This window comes from Entelurus aequoreus, linkage group LG02, assembly GCF_033978785.1.
Source record: "Entelurus aequoreus isolate RoL-2023_Sb linkage group LG02, RoL_Eaeq_v1.1, whole genome shotgun sequence".
Lineage (NCBI taxonomy): Eukaryota > Metazoa > Chordata > Actinopteri > Syngnathiformes > Syngnathidae > Entelurus > Entelurus aequoreus.
In genome coordinates, this window is record NC_084732.1 from 36,166,593 (window position 1) to 36,190,279 (window position 23,687).

The 23,687-nt window shown below is 41.6% G+C and overlaps 1 protein-coding gene across 1 annotated transcript in view; it reads left to right on the forward strand.

The window, feature by feature from the left end:
* hk1 (hexokinase 1) overlaps window positions 1–23,687 on the forward strand; it is a 62,179-nt gene that overhangs the window by 22,179 nt on the left and 16,313 nt on the right. The window contains exons 3-13 of the mRNA XM_062026003.1: window positions 1,842–1,990; window positions 2,062–2,181; window positions 6,748–6,843; window positions 6,921–7,020; window positions 8,582–8,765; window positions 10,453–10,608; window positions 11,342–11,429; window positions 12,651–12,796; window positions 12,902–13,094; window positions 13,834–13,945; window positions 14,969–15,117. Of these exons, the coding sequence (XP_061881987.1) occupies window positions 1,842–1,990; window positions 2,062–2,181; window positions 6,748–6,843; window positions 6,921–7,020; window positions 8,582–8,765; window positions 10,453–10,608; window positions 11,342–11,429; window positions 12,651–12,796; window positions 12,902–13,094; window positions 13,834–13,945; window positions 14,969–15,117 (1,493 nt within the window). The remainder of the gene's footprint in view (window positions 1–1,841; window positions 1,991–2,061; window positions 2,182–6,747; window positions 6,844–6,920; window positions 7,021–8,581; window positions 8,766–10,452; window positions 10,609–11,341; window positions 11,430–12,650; window positions 12,797–12,901; window positions 13,095–13,833; window positions 13,946–14,968; window positions 15,118–23,687) is intronic.

Here is a 23,687-nt window from a genome sequence, read left to right on the forward strand (position 1 = left end):
AAATGCATTGTCAGTTGCGTCATAATATTATATTGAGGCAAATCCTCATACATTTCTTTTAATTCATTATTCACTGTTACAAGTGGCCCTCTGAGGGCAGCCATAAATGCAATGCAGAAAATGAGTTTGACACCCCTGCTCTACGGCTTTCTCCTTTCTTTCTGATCATTTCAAATGAATAGAAGTATTTATATGTACAGTATTTGTACAAAAGGGACTCTTTCTTTTGCTTGCTGCCATTAGTCAGCTGATTATGCACATAAATGTCTTTTTTTCATGCTGTCTCTCGTCACATGACACTAAACTGTATCCTGTATCCTCTTTTTGAGAGGTGCAGTCCATTTGAGGTATTTGTATATACCAGGGGTCGGCAACCCGCGGCTCCGGAGCCGCATGCGGCTCTTTGACCATTCTGATGCGGCTCAGCTGCATATTTGCCGACCCTCCCGATTTTCCCAGGAGACTTACGGATCTCAGTGCCTCCCTGAAATCTCCCGGGGCAAATATTCTCCGATTTTCACCCTAAAAACTGAATTAAGGGCGTGCCCTAATGGCACTGCATTTATTGTCCTCTATAGCCTGTACAACCAGTGTGCCAGCCGGGTCACATGTTGCATGTAACCTGTACTTGCACACGTAAGGGACAGCAAGGCATACTTGGTCAACAACCACACAGCTTACACTGACGGTGACCGTATAAAACAACTTTAACACTGTTACGTTACAAATATGCGCCACACTGTGAACCCACACCAAAAAATAATGACAAACACAATTCTGGAGAACATCCGCACTGTCACACAACATAAACACAACAAAACAAATACCCAGAATCCTATGCAGCCCTACCTCTTCCGGTCTACATTATACACCCCCGCTACCACTAAACCCCCCACACATCAACCCCCCTGCCCCCCCGTGCGTCAGTTGAGGTGGGCGGGGTTTGGTGGTAGCGGGGGTGTATAATGTAGACCGGAAGAGTTAGGGCTGCATGGGATTCTGGGTATTTGTTGTGTTGTGTTTATGTTGTGTTACAGTGCGGATGTTCTCCAGAAATGTGTTTGTCATTCTTTTTTGGTGTGGGTTCACAGTGTGGCGCATATTTGTAACGTAACAGTGTTAAAGTTGTTTTATACGGACACCGTCAGTGTAAGCTGTGTGACTGTTGAACAAGTATGCCTTGCTGTCACTGAAGTATACAAGCTGAAGCTGAATTCAACATGTGACCGAGTAGGTACGCTGTTTGAGCAGGCTGTAGAGGGCGCTAAAAGTAGTGTCATCAAGCCCTGCAATACGCTAGTCTCCCGGAAAATTGGAAGGGTTTGCAAGTATGACGCTATCAAGCGCCATTCATCTTAACTCGCGGGCCGCACTAACATTACATTTTCATTTTAAGGTGCAGGCCGGGGCGTGTGTCTGAGACCCTGGTTAAAACATAGCACAGAGCATAAAAAGCTTTGTATGCAATGTTATTTCATTTTAAATCTTCAAAAGAGTTTTGTGGCTCCCATGTTTTCTTTAATTTGTGAAACTTGTCAAAATGGCTCTTTGAGTGGTAAAGGTTGCCGACCCCTGGTATATACTCTAGAAAGAGCAGACAGGTTGGGATGATTCATAACTTTTTATGAATGCTTGGCTAACTGAAAACAGGGTGTGATACTGTTGAAGCCTTTTTCAGTCCGGTCGTTAAAAAAACAAAACAAAACAAAAATCCAAACGTCATTCACAATCCATCTCAAGAAGTATAGATACAAATATTACACATCTCTTATTACTAACTCAGTTATTTCAAGGAGATTGCCTCATCCTTTCTTCTTCTGTGCGAACTATTAATCCTACAGAGAAAGGAGACTTTATCGCATTGGATTTGGGAGGAAGTGCCTTCAGGATTCTTCGTGTCCGAGTGAGTCACGAGAAAAAGCAGACGGTTCAGATGGAGAGCCAAATCTACGAGACGCCAGAGGACATCATACACGGCAGTGGGACGAGAGTATGTACACGCGCACACATATACTGTAGCTACAAATGGAAATAGTTCTCACCTCCTCTTTCTCATTCCAGCTGTTCGACCATGTGGCCGAGTGTCTGGGTGACTTCATGGAAAAACACAACATTAAAGACAAGAAACTGCCAGTTGGCTGGACCTTCTCCTTCCCTTGTCAACAAACCAACCTTGACGTGGTAAAACTGTACTTATGTGGACACTGTCCGTCTGCTTCCTGTCTATCTTATGTCGTCATCCATCCTGGTGCTTATCTTGGGTGTAAGGTTGGACGATATAAATTATATAAATTTGGCCGACAGTAGAGTTTTTAATACTATCGTCATATCGTGATAATGCATGTTGATGACACATTCTACCTGTGTTCGACAAATTTGACAGCGACAAGCGAACAAATGCGTTCTCAACACATTGTAAAATTTTCGCTAGCTATTTAGCTAGCGGCTAATGTCCCTCCACAGTGGGAAGCTGTTTGTAAATCACTAATCCTTGCCTCTATGGTGGCAAAAAAAACTATGCTTCTTACAACTATCATCACTGCAAGATGAGGGATAGCTAAACATGCTACCTTACAGACCCTAGGAGGATATGCTAACCGCTAACGGCTAAGTTAGAGCTCTTAAATGTAAACACAGGTGGGCGGATCGATACTGTACTGTTCTTGTGTGTGTAAGTGGACAAAAGTCAACGGCAAGCCAAACTCCATTGAAAATGCTTTAATAATAATAATAATAATCAATCCAGTATGAACCAGAGTAAAACTAAAGAAAATATACATACATAAATGACTGCATTGTAGTAAATATACATCCTTATATACAAGTGATTACAACATGAAATTAATCAAAAGCTACATATAGGTACAAAACATGAAGCAATTGTGATGTAAATAAAAGTTTAGAAACATTAAGTATAAATGTATTATCAACTTACTAAAACAAATACTTACAGACGATGCTTTCGAAGGCGAGTACCACACAAAGCTTACAAGAAGTGGAAAAATATATCTTATAGCAGAGATGCTACTGCAAAACTGATTTCCAACTTGGCTACCAGACTCTTTGATGTCAGATTTGTAAGTAGACACCTGCTCTTTGATGCCACGGTGCATGTCAAAATAAAGGCATACACCAAATGCACTTCAAAAAATAAAGTGTAGAACAGATACAAATGTAAAATATTGCAGCTTCACCTCATTGCAGATTTTTAAAACATTCTAAAATGTTTGGCATTTTCAAGGATAAAATTACTAAACTAAAAATATCAATACTTCAGTAGTATTGGCCACTAGAGACCAAACTACACAGCGCGCTGTTCAGTATTGTGGCAACTGATTTGCTCAGCCTCAGCAGCATCACTATATTGGATTAAAAGAGTGTGAAGGTGACTAAAATTTGTTATTTAATGTCTGTAGGTCTCTCATAATGTTGAGAAAAAGTTTTTTTATGCTCGAGCTATGAAATTTTTTTATTTGTAATTAATGATTCCTACTTCGCGGAAATTAATTTATCCCTGCCATGCCTGGACCCAATTACCAGCCATAATCAAGGGACAACTGTATATTAAATATCCATCCCATCCATCCATTTTCTACCGCTTATTCCCTTCGGGATCGCGGGGGGCGCTGGAGCCTATCTCAGCTACAATCGGGCGGAAGGCGGGGTACACCCTGGACAAGTCGCCACCTCATCGCAGGGCCAACTCAGATAGACAGACAACATTCACACTCACATTCACACACTAGGGCCAATTTAGTGTTGCCAATCAACCTATCCCCAGGTGCATGTCTTTGGAGGTGGGAGGAAGCCGGAGTACCCGGAGGGAACCCACGCAGTTACGGGGAGGACATTCAAACTCCACACAGAAAGATCCCGAGCCCGGGATTGAACTCACGACTACTCAGGACCTTCGTATTGTGAGGCAGACGCACTAACCCCTCTTCCACCGTGCTGCCTTATATTAAATATAGTACACGAATATGATCGATACTACAGTGGTTTGATCAATATTTTTTATTGTCAAAAACTCTTGTCGTTTTTGTTATTGTTTACAAACTCTGGAAAGAAGTCCCTGGGCACATGAGGGCTTAAAGGGGAACTGCGCTTTTTCTTAGTCGTAAATAAAAGTGCGCTTACAATGGAGTTATAGGGAGGTACTATGTTCCGCTCATAAACCCAATAATTTACCATTCAAAAACCACCAACAATACTCCACTTACATTTCATGACCTGAATATTAACAAAGTATTAGTGATATTGTTATTATAAGCGCTAACGCAAACAAACTAGTTTTAGCTTTTTAGCTGCATTCTCACAGAGCGCTATCAAGTTTGTTGCTGCTTTGTTAACATCGGCTGATGAGCTGCTTTATCGCCCCGGTGCTTGTGAAATTTTATTCTAGATCATTAATAAGGCTTCTCACCTTGATAGTAGAACAATGAGGACATACTTTAATCCGACAAATTGGTCAATTTAGGCATCCAATTTAATTTATATAATGGCGAGAAAGTCACAGAATGACAATTTGTTTCAACCCCCTTTTTCTTCGCAAGGAATAGGAGTCATTCTTCATCTAAATGGGAATATAACAACATCCTAGCAGTCGGCATCCTAGTGACAGTAAACATTGTACAGTAAGCAATGTTTTTAATGTTTGTTCGCTCTCATAAAGTCTGCAGTGAGTAGCAATAAGAGCTTAGTACAATTTAAAAGAAGTGTAGATAGAACCATGTTACAAGAGAAAGTCATCATCATCATCATCGGTGATCACTTGAAGCAAGTATGATTGTCCTCCTGTTGGTGTGTGGTCATCTGTGGGTCCTCAGGTGGCTGTAGAGGCCAAACCTTGATCCACCGTCTTTATTGCAGTGGGAGCATATGTGAATGGTTGACTGCATAGTGGTGGTGGTGTGAAGAGCTGTTTTGGTGGCATATCTCTCCTTCCTTTGTTGCCTCTTGGTTTCCGCGGAACGATGGGTTTCCATTTCTAGATGTGCTTTGCCTTCATGGGCCATTCTGCTCCACATATCTACAGAGCAACCTCTTCCCAGTTGTTGGGGTTGAAGCGGCCTTTCCTCAGGTGAGTTTTGATGTTGTTTTTGTAATGCTTCTTCTGCCCTCCTTGGGTACGTTGTCCCTCCTTCAGTTGTCCATACAGCATTTGTTTGGGGAGGCAGTATGCATTGACATGACCTGTCCATCGCAGCTGGTGCTGGATGATAGTTGGGGTGATGCTGGGGATGTTTGCTTCCTTCAAAGTCCTGACGTTGGTTTGCCTATCTTCCTAACTGATTTTGCTGAGACAGCGTTGGTGGTACTACTCCAGGACCTTCAGATGTCTGTTGTAGATAGTCCAGCTATCAGTCCCATAGAGCAGTGTGGGCAAAACTACAGTTTGGCACAAAAGGAGTTTGGTCTTAACCTGGATGTCCCGATTCTCAAAAACTATTTTCCTCAGCCTAGCAAAAGCTGCGCTGGCACACCCAATGCGGTGGTAAATCTGGGCATCATTGACCGCTCTCATGGAAAGAAGGCTACCAAGGTAGACAAATTGTGAAGTGAAGTGAATTATATTTATATAGCGCTGTTCTCTAGTGACTCAAAGCGCTTTTTACATAGTGACACCCAATATCTAAGTTACATTTAAACCAGTGTGGGTGGCACTGGGAGCAGGTGGGTAAAGTGTCTTGCCCAGGGACACAACGGCAGTGACTAGGATGGCGAAAGCAAGGATCGAACCTGGAACCCTCAAGTTGCTGGCACGGCCACTCTACCAACCGAGCTATACCGCCTCAGTTGATCAAATTGATCAACATTTTCCAGGATGTTGTCTCCCACTTAAATTTTGGAGTGTGGGAGAGTGTATCAGGAATGGTTGCTATAGGATCTGAGTTTTGTTAATGTCAAGCCCCAGGAATCTGTAAGCTCTGGCAAATGCATCCAAGATGTTCTGGAGGTTGGCTTCTGAATGAGCAACTAGAATATTGTCTTCAGAAACTTGTCCGGGCACTCGATCTTGGAGAAGGCACCCAAGAGAGCAGTTCTTTTCACAGTCAAAGGCCTTTATGAGGTCGATGAACGCCATGTACGGTGGTAGGTGGTGTTCTCAATATTTATTTTGCAGTTAACGCGCTGCAAAGATCATGTCCGAGGTTACCCTTGCAGGGCGAGAGTTGGCACAGGCAGCCACCACACTGTCCTTGACAAAGAGAAGGCTTGGATCCAACGGGATAGAGACCAAGACAATTGGAGGCCAGTCTTTGTCCTCTTCCGTCTTTGTGACCGTTGTGGAGCTTCTCTGCCACCATCATCCGTCCACTCCGATGTTGAAAGCCTTTATTTTTTGGATCACTCTGTCTGGTACCTCGCCCTTGACCTTACCTCCAATGGTTAAACCTACCAGGAGCTAAAGTGCCAGGGGGCATCGTTGTCAGATTAATCAGAACACACAAAGCTCTCCACCACGTGAAAGTGGCGATCCAAAGAGAACAACAGAAAGTAACCAGTTATTAACAGTGAATTAACAAGTTAAAAAAAATGAATCAGTGTCAGCATTTAAATTAGAAGCCGTTTTAACCCGTTTTAAAATGGTTCTGTTATCATTCACTGTCCATGCCAAATAATGAATTATGTATGTCATTTGCACAAGAGACCGTATTATATAGCGCAATATAGATTTTAGGCCATATTGCCCATCCCTACCTGGGAGGTTTTTCTTCAGGGAGGCTTTGCTTTGTCTGTCTGCAGAGTACTCTGATCACGTGGACGAAGCGCTTCAAGGCGAGCGGGGTGGAGGGCATGGATGTCGTGAAGCTGCTTAACAATGCCATCAAGCTACGAGGTGTAAGTCGTCATCTGTGAGGACTGTACAGAATGTCTTGGAGAATAGCAACCTAAAGTTTGGCTTGTATTTCTGTCAGGACTACGAAGCTGACATCATGGCTGTGGTGAACGACACCGTGGGAACTATGATGACATGCGGCTTTGACGATCAACGCTGTGAAGTCGGAATTATCATCGGTATTACAACCGTAGTCTATTCACAATTAAGATTATTATTAACCTACACTGTAAAAACTAAAATCTCCCTTTCTATGTTGGACCTGTATTAAGTACCGTATCGACCCGAATATAAGAGCTTAGTTTTTCCTATGAGAATGACCAGTCGTCTTGGGTGTAGGGATTTTGTTTGGGGACAAAAAGCTTTTACACTAGCAAATCAGAGTTTTTCTTCCTCTCACTCATACATACCAGTGACCTGTGGGTCTTGAAAAAGGGTTCATCTTAGATTCAAGACAATACGGTCATACCTCGAGTGCCCCTGCTCACAAGTTTTTTGGGACGCAAACTGTCTCTCGGCTAATCGTTATATTTTAGGTTGCAAGCAAAAGTTCAGGTTACAAGCATCCTCACTGCTGGTTAGCGTTGCGAATGTCACAGTAAATCCCGTAAAAGCGGACCAAAATGTTTGGTCTCTCACTTGATAGCTCGTTAGCTAATACCTAGGAAGACATAACTTTGTTTTTTCAACTAAGGGAGTGAAGAAAGTGTGTGTGAAGGACAATGCTGAGAAAAAGCATATACGCTATTTAAGGAATTAAAGAAAGAAAATCATCAAAAATATGACCGAGTATGTCGCCAACTTGGCGAAGCGATTCGAGCGTATCACTGCTATTCTGCGACATACTGAAGTAGAATTTAATTTAATTTAAATGGGGAACATTGATTTGACAAAAGAGTATTTTGGATTACAGTCTCTGTCACAGAACCAATTAAATTTGCAAGCCAAGGTACTACTGTATGTACCAATATGTACTAAAATCAGAGGGCTGTGTCTTAAATTGAACAATAAAACATAATCTGCCAGTAGAGAAGGGTACCGAAACACTTTCTTCTGTAATGGACGTAAACAGTAGTAACCAAATGGGAAATAAAGGAGTTATTGGTGTCCGATGTCAAATGCAGACTCAGCCACTTGCAACAAGTGTTTGAAGGGGTTATTGTGGAAGTAACGTCCTGTAAGTAATGTAATTTTATTGTGGAAGTAAAGTCCTGTAAGTAATGTAATTGTGTCCTGACAGGCACACAATTCTTTTTGCTTTAAACTTTATTGCAGACCTTAACGCGCCAACGGCAGTTCGCAGCTCCAACATCGCACGGACACAAACAGCAACGCGACACTTCCTCATTATGCACCAGTGTATTCACGAGCAGCGTAATTCTGAACACCAACATTACAACATGAACAGGGCGTTTTTTTAGCACATACTATGTGTTCTGTTTTGCTGCAACAATGATGTCAATTTGTTGTGGATTTTATTTCATATTGTTGAATTTATTATTTGGCTATATTGTTATATTGTAGTGTATGTATATTATCGTGTTTTAAGTACTTTTCTATTCAACTTGCATGTCAAAATGAATGGAAATGGCAATCCATACTTGCCAGTAAGCTTTAAAGTAGTGAAACCGTGTTTTGGCAAGTTCTGTTTCAATAACATCATATTTATTGTGTGTGTTTTGCAATGCCATTACTTCTATCTCTTAAGGGGTTTGCCATGTTTGTGATGTTTGCTTTTAGGAACCGGTACCAACGCCTGCTACATGGAGGAGCTGCGCCACATCGACCTGGTGGAGGGCGATGAAGGCAGGATGTGTGTGAACACTGAGTGGGGGGCTTTCGGAGACGATGGCCGCCTGGAGGACATCAGGACAGAGTTTGACCGAGAAATTGACCGAGGCTCTCTCAACCCTGGCAAACAGCTGTATGTCACTTTGACCTATTTATGCAGCTGAGTTAATATATTGATTATTTAAAGGGGAACAGCACTTTTTTTGTAATTTTGCTTATCGTTCACAACCATTATGACAGACATGACGACAGATGGATTTTTTTTCATGCATTCAAAGTATTAAATAAACGTAAATAAAAGGAAGCTCCTCTATTTTGCCCATAAAATCCAATAAATAACCATTCAAAAACTTCCAACTATACTCCATTTACATTTTGTTATTTAAATTTTAACCAAGTATTAGTGATATTGTTATTATAAGTGTTAGCGCAGACAAACTATTTTTAGCGGCGCTGTGATCACTACCGTGTGTGCCTATGTTTACTTCATCGAGTGGTCTGCTGCTTCCTCGCTTCCTTGCTCCCTGTAAGTTTATTCTAGATCATAAATCATGCATTTCACATGGACAGAAGAAGTCTAAGTAGGTATTCCAACAAGTTGGGACACTTTGACAGTCATTTAGGACACGGAAAGACGCTTGGTCCCGCCCAACCCCCATCCTGTTTCTTCGTGAGGATTATGAGCCATTCTTCACCTAAATGGAAATATATGAACATCCCAGCAGTCGGCATTCTAATGACAGCAGACTTTGCACTGGAAGTGATGTTTTATTATGTTTGTTGGCTCTCATAAAGCCTGCAGTGAGTAATAATCAGTGATGAAGAAAAAACATTGTTGTGATGCGTTTTTGAAATTAATGCGCCGCGTATGCTTAAAATTATCAAAATATGTAAATATTAAAATGGTATTATAAATGATAAATATGGTATTATAAATGATAAATATTTTTTTAAGGGCTTTTCAGGCAGAATTGAGCGGCTCCCACAGGCTGCGGTTTTGAAGGAGGATAGAGATACCCTTTCTTTTATACCTGTTGGGAGCTCATTCCACATTGATGTGGCATAGAAAGAGAATGAGTTAAGACCTTTGTTAGTTCGGAATCTGGGTTTAACGTGGTTAGTGGAGCTCCCCCTGGTGTTGTGGTTATGGCGGTCATTTACGTTAAGGAAGTAGTTTGACATGTACTTCGGTATCAGGGAGGTGTAGTGGATTTTATAGACTAGGCTCAGTGCAAGTTGTTGTTGCAAGTTCATGTCAGTGTGAACAGTGCAATTCTGAATTTTTCATATTCGACCCAGGCCTTTTTGTATGTGGAAATAAATTGGACATATATGCGATGTGGCCTCAATGTGAACGCTCCCGTGCTTCAGTCGCATTCATCCCTCCAGAACGTCATCAAAAAGCGATAAGCATCGTAATTATTTGCCTTAATAGACATTTATAAAAAAAATACTTAACAGAAAACAGGTGAAAATAAAATGTTTTAGAAAATTCACTGACAGGTAAGTTCACAATCTCTGTCTACTTTATCCCTAAGGTGATGGTCAGGGTTCTTCCATACCAAACTCATCCAAGCACGCTGTTATGGTCTTTGTGTTGTGTGCTGGTAAAAAAAGGCCCCAAACCAACCGCACAAAGTTGTAAGTGCATAATTCAAAGGGGACCAAGGAGCTTATTGATTGATTAATAGATCTATATCCCGATACTTTTGTGGTTTATGTTAAATGTGATGAGACATATTTGAAAAGGCAAACCAGTAAGGTAAAAGCAAGCAATGTGTTATTAGGTGATGTTAATGGCCTTGTCACTTATGCTACAGATTTGAGAAGATGGTGAGCGGGCTGTACATGGGTGAGCTGGTTCGTCTTATTCTGGTCAAGATGGCCCGAGAGGGTCTGCTGTTTGAGGGAAGAATCACAGCTGAGCTGCTAACCAAAGGGAAAATCGAGACCAAGCATGTTTCTGCCATTGAGAAGTAAGTCCATCCATCCATCCATTTTCTACCGCTTGTCCCTTTCAGGGTCGCGGGTCATTTGCATCATTTTAGACTTCTTGTGGATCTTCCTGCATATTCTAAGGCAGGGGTCCTCAACTGCTCTCAACCTGGGATTTTCACTTTTTACCTATAGTCATAAAATCAACACTTACTTTTGTTTTTTATTTAGCCATCTTTATTTTGAAATAATTACACTTAGTTACAAGTCCAAGGTACATCTCAGAGCAAATTAATAAGGAATGAGGAGGAACATAACTGCATACATAGAAAAACTTCAGGTAAACTCACACTTTTTTCCGACGTACATTAAGTCAACACTCACTTTTAGTTTTTATTTAGCAATCTATATTTAGAAATAATTACACATAAGTACATGTGCAACTTGCAAGGTACATCTCCGAGCAAATTGTTAAGGAATGAGGAGGAACATGATAACCGCATTCATACACAAACAGAAAGTAAAAATATGTCAGCTGTATGATACATTTAAAAAAATTTTTTTTTGTCAAAAAGTGGTTAGCTGATTTGTTTCTCTTTTTATTATCTTGTTCCATTTAAATGTTTTATCTTAGGTTGTTTTCCTAGCTTATGTTTTATGTTGCACCATTATACCAAAAAAATCCTTGTTTGTGGAGTCCTTGAACTAAAAACATTTGTGACATTCTGGTTTATAGGATTACAATACATTGTCTCGCTTTATCTCTTTTTTTAGGAGTAAGGAGGGATTAACCAAGGCCAAAGAGATTTTAAACAGACTTGGTGTGGAGCCCTCAGCTGAGGACTGCATCGCTGTTCAACATGTGGGTATTGTTACCAAAATAGACTCTAACTACACACCTTCTTGGAAATGAAACTGCACTGATTCTGGTATAACTTGTTGGTTACTGTGGTTATTAAAGACTCCTACTAAATTATTAAGACTCCTAGACTACTGGGTGTGAAGTTGGAGACGATCCAGGTGGAGGCCCCATTGGTGTCCTGGGTTGTTGATTACCTGACTGACAGACCACAGTACGTGCAACTGCAGGACTGTGTGTCTGACAGGCAGGTCAGCAACACCGGGGCCCCGCAGGGCACAGTCCTCTCCCCCTTCCTCTTCACCATCTACACCACCGATTTCCACTATCACTCAGAGTCCTGCCACCTTCAGAAGTTTTCTGATGACTCTGCGATAGTGGGGTGTATTGAGGATGGTGATGATGGAGTAGTACTCCGGCGACCCCTGTTTCCATCAGGGGGGTCGATGTGGACATGGTTGAGGATTATAAATACCTCGGTGCACACATCGACAAGCTGAATGGGTCAAAACACGCTGAGGCACTCTACAAGAAGGGACAGACCCGCCTTTACTTCCTCAGGAGGCTAGGATCCTTCGAGGCTAGGATCCTTCAATGTCTGTACAAAGATGATGAAGATGTTCTACGAGTCGGTGGTGGCGGGCGCCTTCTTGTATGCCGTGGCCTGCTGGGGCAGCGGGCTGAGAGTGAGGGACGCAAACAGACTGGACAAGTTGGTAGAGAAGGCCAGTAACGTGGTGGGAGTGGAGCTAGACTCTCTGGCGGTGGTGTCAGAGAGGAGAAGTCTAGCAAAACTCCTAGCCATTATGGACAACACCTCCCACCCACCACACTTAGACCTTGCAGAGAGAATGAGCACGTTCAGTGGGAGGCTCAGACTCCCAAAATGCAACACGGAACGACACAGGAGGTCCTTCATACCGACAGCCATCAGACTGTATAATGCACATGTTCCTTGACTGCACTTAAATGTAGAATATATGTAGAATATATTTATATTATTCATATATTATATATATAATATATTGTATATATTATATTATTTATTATTGTTTTTTTATTATTATTGTCTATTGTGAGTGAATTTCCCCCAGGGATCAATAAAGTACGTTCTATTCTATTCTAATCTATTTCTAATTGCCTTAAATGGGATAAGTGGCATAGAAAAATGATGAATGTTGTTTAAAGTTTAATGTGCTTCTCCTCTCTGATGGACTCCATTAGGTCTGTACTATTGTGTCTTTCCGCTCTGCCAACCTGGTAGCGGCGGTGCTAGCGGGCATCCTCAAGAAGCTCAAAGAAAACAAAGGTGTGGCCCGACTCCGCACTACTGTTGGCATTGACGGATCTCTCTACAAGATGCACCCACAGTGAGTCAGAAATGGAAACGGTCATGCATTCAAACATTCATGCATTTGTACTTACAATGCATTCACAAATATTCTTGCAAATAACGCAATTCAAATCTATTTCAGGTATGCCCGACGTCTTCATAAGGCGGTCCGCCGCCTCGTCCCTGACTCTGATGTGCGGTTCCTCTTGTCAGAGAGCGGCAGTGGAAAAGGAGCCGCCATGGTGACTGCTGTGGCCTACAGACTCGCTGAGCAATCTCGACAAATTGCAAAAACTCTGTCAGAGTTCCGCCTGACGACTGAACAACTGCTAGAGGTGAGGAAAGAGCTAGTGTGTTTTACACTATGCATGTGAGAGCAGGGCCGTCAAAGTGGGGGGTAAATGGGGATGCTGTACTAGGCCACCTGGGCTTTTGTAAAGTTTGAAGATTTTTTTTCTGCCATTTAAATATGTATGGTATGAAAAATATGTCATAAATGTTAATATACAATTAACTTAGCCATTAAAGTTTAATAATAAGGTTGCTGGAATCAAATTAAGAATGTCTAAGACTCACTACAGTATGCAAAATGGTTCCTTCCACTTGGATAGCGGCACAACATCTCATTGCCCACAACTGTGGTGTGTTCAAGGACCCTTGTTTAAAGTTAGACACACAGGCAGGCGTTACTAGTTTTTGAAAACAGCGCAGTACTTGAACCCCAGGAGATGTGCTAATGAGAATATAATCTTACTATTGATGATGTATTATTATGATAAGTTTCATCCACTGATAATAAACCAATGTGTATCAGTCAGATAATCTCTAATTTACTCTCTTAAGAAAAGGAAACTTTGACAGGTTTGTAATAATGTTTAAGTGAAAAATGACCAAATCCATGCGCTAATTAGTTTTTGGTGCATATAAACATATGAGTGTATGAGGTGGCGATGTTGAGTTTAGGGTGAGATGGGCGCCCATTTAGAAGTTTTGTATATTGGGTCCCAGACTTTGGTGCTACGCCCTTGTGTGAGAGTATAGCTACTAATTCATAGTCTGCCATGTTTTTCAAAGGTAAAGAAGCGAATGAGGACTGAGATCCAAAATGGCCTTTCCAAGGAAACGCATGCGTCTGCCACTGTCAAAATGTTGCCAACCTTTGTATGCAGTGTTCCTGATGGCTCAGGTTAGACACAACTGCAGTGAGATTCAATAGACACTATCTGGTGTAATTCTCAAATTTCTGAACACATAAAAATATAACTTTTCAAATTCTTACCTGAAATGCACTACACAGGACACTTTGCCATTACACTCGCCTATAATGACTGAAGAAAAAAAGCTATTACCTAATTATATATATTAAATGGAGAAATGATGTTATATTTTGACATTCGACACTCCTTTACACTAATGGTAGCATCCAAAAAACAAGGTCAATAAGTTAAGGAGCAAAGTTCTAGGAGACCGCAACATTTTAGTATAAGGTAATGTCACTGTGTACTTACACGCACCTTGTGACCTGACTTTTACAAGGTTTCCGCAGGTCATTGGAAAGCATTAAAAGTCATTAAATGGATTTTGCGAAAAATAAGGCCTTAAATGCCATTAAAAAGCATTCAATTTGAACTCCAAAGATATTAAAAAATGTAATGCAGTGAAATCACACATGCTATTAGCTAATCATAAGTTGGCGATTAAAGGCAGGCAGCAGTTACTGGTGCCAAAATTCTTTGGCGTGACCAACAAATCAAATTCTGCTGTCATCACAACGCCACCACAACTGGTAGCTGCTGCAACAACTACAGAAATTTTTTTAATAGAAATAAATTTCGGATGTAAGCCAATTCTTGTCCACTAGAGAGTAACAGTTAATGTAAACTTTTCAAAATAGTTGAGATAATCATTGTCAAATGCTTACAATTTTGTCTATACAGACAGCTTTTGACTATATATAATAACTATCTGAAGTAGGACACGGGTATTTTTTTTTTTTAAGTTGCATTACAAAGCATTAGATTTGCTAATGCCTGCAGAAACCCTGTTTTAGGATAAGGTGTCATATTTACTATAGTTGAATAGAACAAAAAGTTAGTCAATTCAAGTGCGTCGATGTACGGACTAAATTTCACTGTACGAAGTGCATGCAAATCTATTCAGATCACCAATTGATTGTTTAAGTTGTCTTTGTGTTGCTGTCTGACTGCAGAAAACGGTGACTTCCTAGCTTTGGATTTAGGAGGAACCAACTTTCGAGTTCTGATGGTGAAGATTCGCTCTGGGAAAAAGAGAACTGTGGAGATGCACAACAAGATCTATGCCATTCCTCTTGAAGTCATGCAGGGTACGGGAGAGGAGGTGAGCTTAGCATTCAGCGCTCACTTCTTTAAACCATTCATAAACATTTTAAAGCTGCAGATTGTAAAATGAATAGTTTGCAGCATGTATGACTTGGTAGAAGGTGTTTAGTAGGAGCATGCTTATAACAAGTTACATAAAAAACTATCATCAGATGATTACATTTACACAATTCAGCTCATCTGAAAAGGAGTACAAAGAAGCAGATCTTATTTAATTCTATCACTTCTGCATGTGGATTATTGATAATTCCTTCACACCATATGTTTATCATGTTGACGCTTACACTAGCTTATGTTTACATTTTGTCATTACGTTTATCTTTCTGTGTGACCTTTACCAAATTAGGGGGAGAAATGACTAGGGAATGTTGAGCTACAGTATATGTAGCTTATGCAGTCATGAAAGAAAGGAAAGAGGGAAGAAACATTTTATAAAGTACAAAATGAGCAAATTGAAGTAAAAAAATAAAATAGAAAACAAATAAATAAAACATGTGAAATGTGTAAATATGCTAATAAACTATTTAAATATGATAATGAAATAAATAAAAATAATAAATAGAAATAAAATAAGTTTGATAAGTAAAGAGATTAAGGATGAATGTTTACATTTACAGGAGTACAAAACCTGACAAAAACCTATAATTCATAATAGAATGCAGTATATAGATTAAGCAATACATTAATTATGATCAGTGAATTAAATATATTGCTTGATACTGTTGAAGTTGGCATATATTATTATAAAATAAATGTATGTTTATTGTAGTGTCATTGTAGTCCATTGCTGACAACCTTATTCAATCAGACTGAGTCATTTTTTGTCATAGCTTCTTTAATTTTCCTTTTAAAACGATGTCATCTTTTGTTCAATTCCTTGACTTCCCTTTGGCATATACTTTGGTTTCTTCTTGTTGCAGTTGGCGCTCAAAGCACCTTGAATGTTCCCCTGCTTCCTTAAATCCCGTGCTTTCTTGGCGATGTCAGTGGTGTTTTGTCAGCTGCTCATTTATGTAGACATTTGTTTTTTTCAGGTTACTTCTTTGTTTCACTAATGCTATTTTTATTTTGTGTTACTTGATGAGTATGACAGGCTGTCATCGCCATAAAGTGATAGATGTGGTTTTGTTGTTTCTGCAATGTATTGAAACCATCCACACCCTTAGATTGCAGACAATTGTCCACCTGTTGGTGTGTTGAGGCATGATCCATTTCGTCAGCTGATACAATGACTTTGTTCATGTTTGTGCTTTGCTCCGAATCATCCACTCTGCACATCAGTTGGAGTATTATAAGACCCCTCTAACCATTTTGCTTTTTCAAAGCAGCCACCTTTTCTCCCATCTAAGCAATTTATTTGCAATTTTTCACATCACTCATTTCCTTAACAAGGTTTTTTTTAATGTAATTTCTCCTTTTGTATTTCTGACATTTCCTTTCTCAACGTTATGTCTGAGAACACTCAGTCAAAAGTTGAATGAACTCTGTGATGTAAAAATAGGAAGTGGGACAAGCTTACAAGTTGATAGTAGGAAGTTGCCAATTCAGAGAGGTAAGCTTGTAAGAAGCACAGAAGCAGGTTGAGTGGAGACTGGCAACGATTTTGTTTAGGATTAGTAGTCAAGTAATCCAGTCTGTTACCTTTTAACCTTTGCTTTGAATTCATTTGACTGTTTTCACTAAGGCTGAAACGACGCGTCGACGTAGTCGACGTCATCGGTTACGTAAATACGTCGACGCCGTTTTTGTGCGTCGACGCGTCGCATAATGACGTCACACTACCGTCATGGCGAAGCGCAAAGCAGACGATCAAAGAAGACGATGCGAGCGGTGCGAGCGAGGGGGGAAAAGCATGCCAAAAGTGGTCAAAAGTGTGGGAGTATTTCAATACACAGCCTAATAATGTTGTTGTATGCACACTGTGTCGAGCGTAAATGGCCTATCATAGCAGCACAACGGCTATGAACGAACATTTGAAAAGAAAACCATCAACTAGTCAATCGTCCGTGCGAGCATACGTTGTCATCATTACACAAAAACATGAATGTGTCATTTGTATCTGCTAGGGGTGTAACGGTACGTGTTTTGTATTGAACCGTTTCGGTACGGGGGTGTACCGAACGAGTTTTCTAAGCTAAAGCTAAAGTCTTAACAAGCTGCTTTGCTCCGTCTGCCTCTGTCTCAGCACGCAGCATTGTCCCACCCACACAACCATCTGATTGGTACACACGAAGCATTATCAGCCAATCAGCAGTGCGTATTCAGAGCGCATGTAGTCAGCGCTTCAGCGTGGAGCAGATAGGTGTTTAGCAGGTGAGCATCAGGCAGCGGACTCTCCCCAAATGATAATAAACACCACCCAGTCAACTACTAGTAACATCACTATGAGCCCGTTGACCTTCTAGAAACTTAAACTGCAGCTCAGCTCACTCGCAATCCTGGCTTGAGGTGAAGGCTAATTAGCTCTCAGTTCCAGCCACATCGACCCCTTCTGAGCGCCTATTTTCAGCTGCTGGGAATATTGTAAACAAGAAAAGAACCAAAGCATGTAGACATGCTAACCTTTCTTCATTACAACTGTTAGACACTCACTGGAATGAGTAGAATTGGTTATTGTGTACTGTGTTGGACTGGATGTTTATTTTGCACATTTTAAAAGCAATACTTAATGTTTACAGTGCTCCAGAATATTTAGATTGGCACTTTTTTGTATTGGATGTTTATCTTTATTTTTGCACATTTTAGCAAATAAGCAATACTTTCACTTTTGTTGAAATGTTTACACTGTTGTTACAGAATATTTCGTTTTGCACTTTTTTGTATTGGATGTTTATCTTTATTTTTGCACATTTTAAAGCAAAATAAGCAATACTTTTAATTTTGAAATGCTTATACTATTGCAGAATATTAAGATTTGCACTGGATGTTGACTTTTATATTTGCACATTAAAAAGCAAATAAGCTACTTTTAATTTTGTTAAATGTTAAAAGTTTTAAATGTTTACATTGTTACAGAATATTTAGTCATGTTGTTGTCAATGTTGACTGAGTGGCCATACTTCTTTTTTTTTTTAAATAAAAGCCATGCCTTTTGAAAAAACGGGCCTACATTTATTTTTTCATCTTCATTTTGAATAAAAAAATAATCGGTAAAAGGAAAAATAATCTATAGATTAATCGAAAAAATAATCTATAGATTAACCGATTAATCGAAAAAATAATCTATAGATTAATCGATAGAAAAATAATCGTTAGCTGCAGCCTTAGTTTTCACTTAGTTTGCCTGACCAAGCTGCATTTCAGTCTGTGTTGTATCACTTTCAAGTTTATTCTTCTGTAAATGTGTCAGTGGTTGCTATCGAGCTCATTTTCAATGGTAGTCCTTGGGCAAGGTGTAGAAGGGGAATGTGGATTGAACCCGCAATCATTGGGTTGGGTTTCAACTACTTTAGCACCTGAGCCATGCCCCTATGATGACATTTAAAACACTTAAAATCAGGGGTTCTTAACCGAGAACTGTACTTTTTTTAGAATTATTTTGCCTATTGTTCAAAATCATTATGAGAGATATGACGATGGATGTATTATTTTAATGCATTCTAAATATAAATACATTTGATCAAAAGTCTGCTTACAATGGAGCCTATAGAGCCCCTAAATAAACATCTAAACACCTCCATTATGGTTTTATATACATGATATAAGTATATATGTAATGTAGTTAGAGGCTTAGTTATAATAACATTTAATATTTATGTATTTTGATCATTTTAAGCATACGTGGTGCATTAATTTCACAAATGCATCACAGCTTTTGCTTTTTTTTTTTCATCAATAATTACTGCTCACTGCAGACTTTATGAAAGCCTGGGCTGTTCATATATTCCTATTTAAATGAAGAATGACCATAATCCTCATGAAGAAACAGGGTGTGGGGGTGGAGAGGAACAAGCGTTTTTCGTTTCGTCCTCGCCAGTTCCAGGTCCTAAACGGGCTGTCAAAGTGTCCCAACTTGTCAGATTACCTACTCAGGCGTCTCATATCCAGGTGAGATGAATGATTTATGATCGACAATAAACTTACAGGGAGCACGGAAACGAAGAAACGGCAGACCACTCAATGATGTAAACATAGGGAGACACAAAAGTAATTACGTCGCCGCTATAAATGGTTTGTCTGCCTTAGCGCTTATAATAACAATATCACTAATACTTATATTCAATATTCAAATCATAAAATGTAAATTTAGTATTGTTGCCGCTTTTTGAATGGTTATTTATTGGATTTTATTGGCGGAATAGTGAAGTTCCCTTTGGCTCCGCTGTAAGCGGACTTTTATTTACGTTTATTTTATATTTCGAATGCATTAAAACAAAATCAATCTGTCGTCATGTCTTTCATAATGACTGTGAACGATAGGCAAAATTCCCAAAAAAGTGCCGTTCCCCTTTTAACCTTTTTGACATCGGAGCCCAACTTTTACACTCCAATATTAATACTAATTTAGTTATCTTACTGGGCAGCACGGTGGAAGAGGGGTTAGTGCGTCTGCCTCACAATACGAAGGTCCTGAGTAGTCCTAGGTTCAATCCCGGGCTCGGGATCTTTCTGTGTGGAGTTTGCATGTTCTCCCCGTGACTGCATGGGTCACGGGTTCCCTACGGGTACTCCGGCTTCCTCCCACCTCCAAAGACATGCACCTGGGGATAGGTTGATTGGCAACACTAAATTGGCTCTAGTGTGTGAATGTGAGTGTGAATGTTGTCTGTCTATCTGTGTTGGCCCTGTGATGAGGTGGCGACTTGTCCAGGGTGTACCCCGCCTTCCGCCCGATTGTAGCTGAGATAGGCTCCAGCGCCCCCCGCTACCCCAAAGGGAATAAGCGGTAGAAAATGGATGGATGGATAGTTATCTTACTCTTCATTTTTAATTGTATTCAGTAATTATATCTAACCTACTTACATTTTAACAGGATAAACGTTGTCAAACAATATGAAACTATGTGTTAATCACAATGATTATTATCAAGGCCTAAGCCAGGCTGAATACAAAATAAATATTAATCACATATACTGCATAAGAAGGAACTCAAATAAAATTGATGAAAAATACATCTACATACATTTATGCAGTGGTAGAGTAAATCAATTCTAACTAAATTAATAAAAAATGTTTTTTAAATGATCAATAAAATTAAAGTGCAAATAATAATACATCTTAACCACTTTAGATTTAGATTTTAGAGCTTCAAAAACGTTTTAAAAATGACTTTAGCTCCAGACTTCTTCTGTTTTTTTGATATTGTCACTATTGCCACAAGTGGTAGAAAGGTGTTTTACAACCGAGTACCGCTGGGGCTCATACGGACCACAGCTGAGAAACAGACTTTTTGGCGGCCCAAAATAGGCCCCCGGCCTCATGGTTAGGAAACACTGGTTGAGATAATATGTATTGGATTAGCTTTCCTTTAAATTTGCGTAAATTCTGCTTCACAGTTGCATTTATATCATACTTTCTCTTTATGTCTGCAAAATGTTGGTTTGTGAAGGCGTTCCCAGATTGCAATGGAGACCCTCAATGCCGCACCTTCTCCCAAGTATACAAATATATATTTTTTAAATGTACACTTTTTATTATCTTTTTTATGAGAAGGTCGAAAAGAAACATTATAAACATTATATAGATTCACCGGTCACAACCTTAGATACACCTGCCCACGCTCAGATCAATATAGTGCTGCATAAAAAAATCTTATAGCAGCATTTATTTCACTACATGCTGCACGTCGGTATTATTGTGCGCATGCCAAGATTAGGTGAAAATAATACTTCCTACATTTTCTTGTTCTTCCTCAAACCAAGTACAAATGTTGCTGTCTTTTTCTTGTCGGAATTATCATAGGTCCCCTGTAATGTATGGTCCATCCATCCATCCATCCATCTTCAACCGCTTATCCGGAATCGGGTCGCGGGGACAGCAGCTCCAGCAGAGACCCCCAGACTTCCCTCTCCAGAGCAACATTTGCGACTTCCTCCTGGGGAATCCCGAAGCGTTCCCAGGCCAGAGAGGAGATGTAATCCCCCCATCTGGTCCTTGGCCTGCCGCGGGGCTTCCTCCCAGTGGGACGTGCAACGAGGACCTCCCTAGGGAGACGCTCGTGAGGCATCCGCACGAGATGCCCGAACCACCTAAGCTGGCTCCTTTCCAAGCGAAGGAGCAGCGGCTCTACTCCGAGTCTCTCTCGGGTGACTGCACTTCTCACCCTATCTCTAAGGGAGATGCCAGCCACCCTTCTGAGGAAACTCATTTCGGCCGCTTGTATCCGCGATCTTATTCTTTCGGTCATTACCCACACTTCATGACCATAGGTGAGAGTAGGAATGTAGATAGCTCGGTAGACCGAGAGCTTTGCCTTCTGGCTCAGCTCCCGTTTCGTCACAACAGTGCGGCAGAGAGACTGCAATACTGCCCCAGCTGCTCCGATTCTCCGGCTGATTTCCTTCTCCATCTTTCCCTCACTCGTGAACAAGACCCCGAGATACTTAAACTCCTCCACCTGGGACAGAGTCCTGTCCCCTACCCGGACTGTACAAACCATCGGTTTCCTGCTGAGAACCATGGCCTCAGATTTGGAGATGCTGATCCTCATTCCAGCCGCTGAACACTCGGCTGCGAACCGATCCAGTGAGAGCTGAAGGTCACGAACCGAAGGTGCCATCAGGACCACATCATCTGCAAACAGCAGTGACGCAACCTTTAGCCCCCCGAGACGTATACCCTCTCCGCCATGGCCACGACTCCGCCTAGAAATCCTGTCCATGAAAATCACAAACAGGATAGGTGACAGAGCGCAGCCCTGGCGGAGACCAACCCCCACTGGAAACGGATCCGACTTACATCCAAGCACCCGGACACAACTCTCGCTTTGGTTGTACAGAGATTGGATGGCCCTCAACAGGGTTCCCCTCACTCCGTACTCCCTCAGCACCTCCCACAAGATCTCCCGAGGGACGCGGTCATACGCCTTCTCCAAATCCACAAAACCCATGTAGACTGGATAGGCATACTCCCAGGCCCTCTCCAGGATTCCCGCAAGCGTAAAGAGTTGGTCAGTTGTTCCACGACCAGGACGGAATCCACATTGCTCCTCTTGAATCTGAGGTTCGACTATCGGCCGGACCCTCCTTTCCAGTACCTTGGCGTAAACTTTCCCAGGGAGGCTGAGTAGTGTGATACCCCTGTAATTAGCACACACCCTCTGGTCCCCCTTTTTGAAAAGGGGAACCACCACCCCAGTCTGCCACTCCCTCGGCACTGTCCCAGACTTCCACGCAATGTTGAAAAGGCGTATCAACCAAGACAGCCCATCAACACCCAGAGCCTTCAGCATCTCTGGACGGATCTCGTCAACCCCCGGAGCTTTGCCACCGTGGAGTTGTCTAACTACCTCAGTGACTTCACTCCGAGAGATCGACGTCGATCCCCCATCATCCTCAGGCCCTGCTCCTATCAGGGAGGGTGTGTCTGATGTATTTGGGTTCAGGAGTTCCTCAAAGTGCTCTTTCCAACGCCCCACGACTTCCTCACTTGAAGTCAGCAAAGTCCCATCCTTGCCGTACACAGCTTGGATGGTTCCCTGCTTCCCCCTCCTGAGGTGCCGTATGGTCTTCCAGAACAGCTTTGGTGCCGCCCGATAGTCCTTCTCCATGGATTCCCCGAACTGCTCCCACACCCTCTGCTTAGCCTCGTCCACAGCCACGGCCGCTGCCCTTCGGGCCCGTCGGTACCTTGCAACTGCCTCCGGAGTCCCCTGGGATAACATACCCCGGTAGGACTCCTTCTTCAGTCGGACGGCTTCCCTGACCACCACTGTCCACCAGGGTGTTCGAGGGTTACCGCCCCTTGAGGCACCTAAGACCTTCTGGCCACAGCTCGCATCTGCAGCTTTAGCAATAGAGGCTTTGAACATTGCCCATTCCTGTTCAATGTCCCCAACCTCCACAGGGATGGCAGAGAAGTCCCGCCGGAGGTGGGAGTTGAAGTCCTTCCGGACAGAGGACTCCTCCAAACGTTCCCAGTTCACCCGCACTACACGCTTGGGTTTGCCAGGTCTGTCCAGAGGTTTCCCCCGCCATCTAACCCAACTCACCACCAGATGGTGATCAGTTGACAGTTCAGCCCCTCTCTTCACCCGAGTGTCCAAAACATACGGCCTCAGATCAGCTGATACGATTACAAAATCGATCATTGATCTTTGGCCTAGGGTGCTCTGGTACCAGGTACACCTATGAGCATCCTTATGCTTGAACATGGTGTTTGTTATCGCAAGTCCGTGACTAGCACAGAAGTCCAATAACAATCCACCACTCAGGTTCAGATCAGGGAGACCGTTCCTCCCAATCACGCCAGTCCAAGTATCACTGTCATTGCCCACGTGCGCGTTGAAGTCCCCCAGCAAGACTATGGAATCCCCTGCCGGCGCCCCATACAGGACCCCATGCAAGGTATCCAAGAAGGCTGAATACTCTGAACTCCTGTTTGGTGCGTATGCACAAACAACAGTCAGAG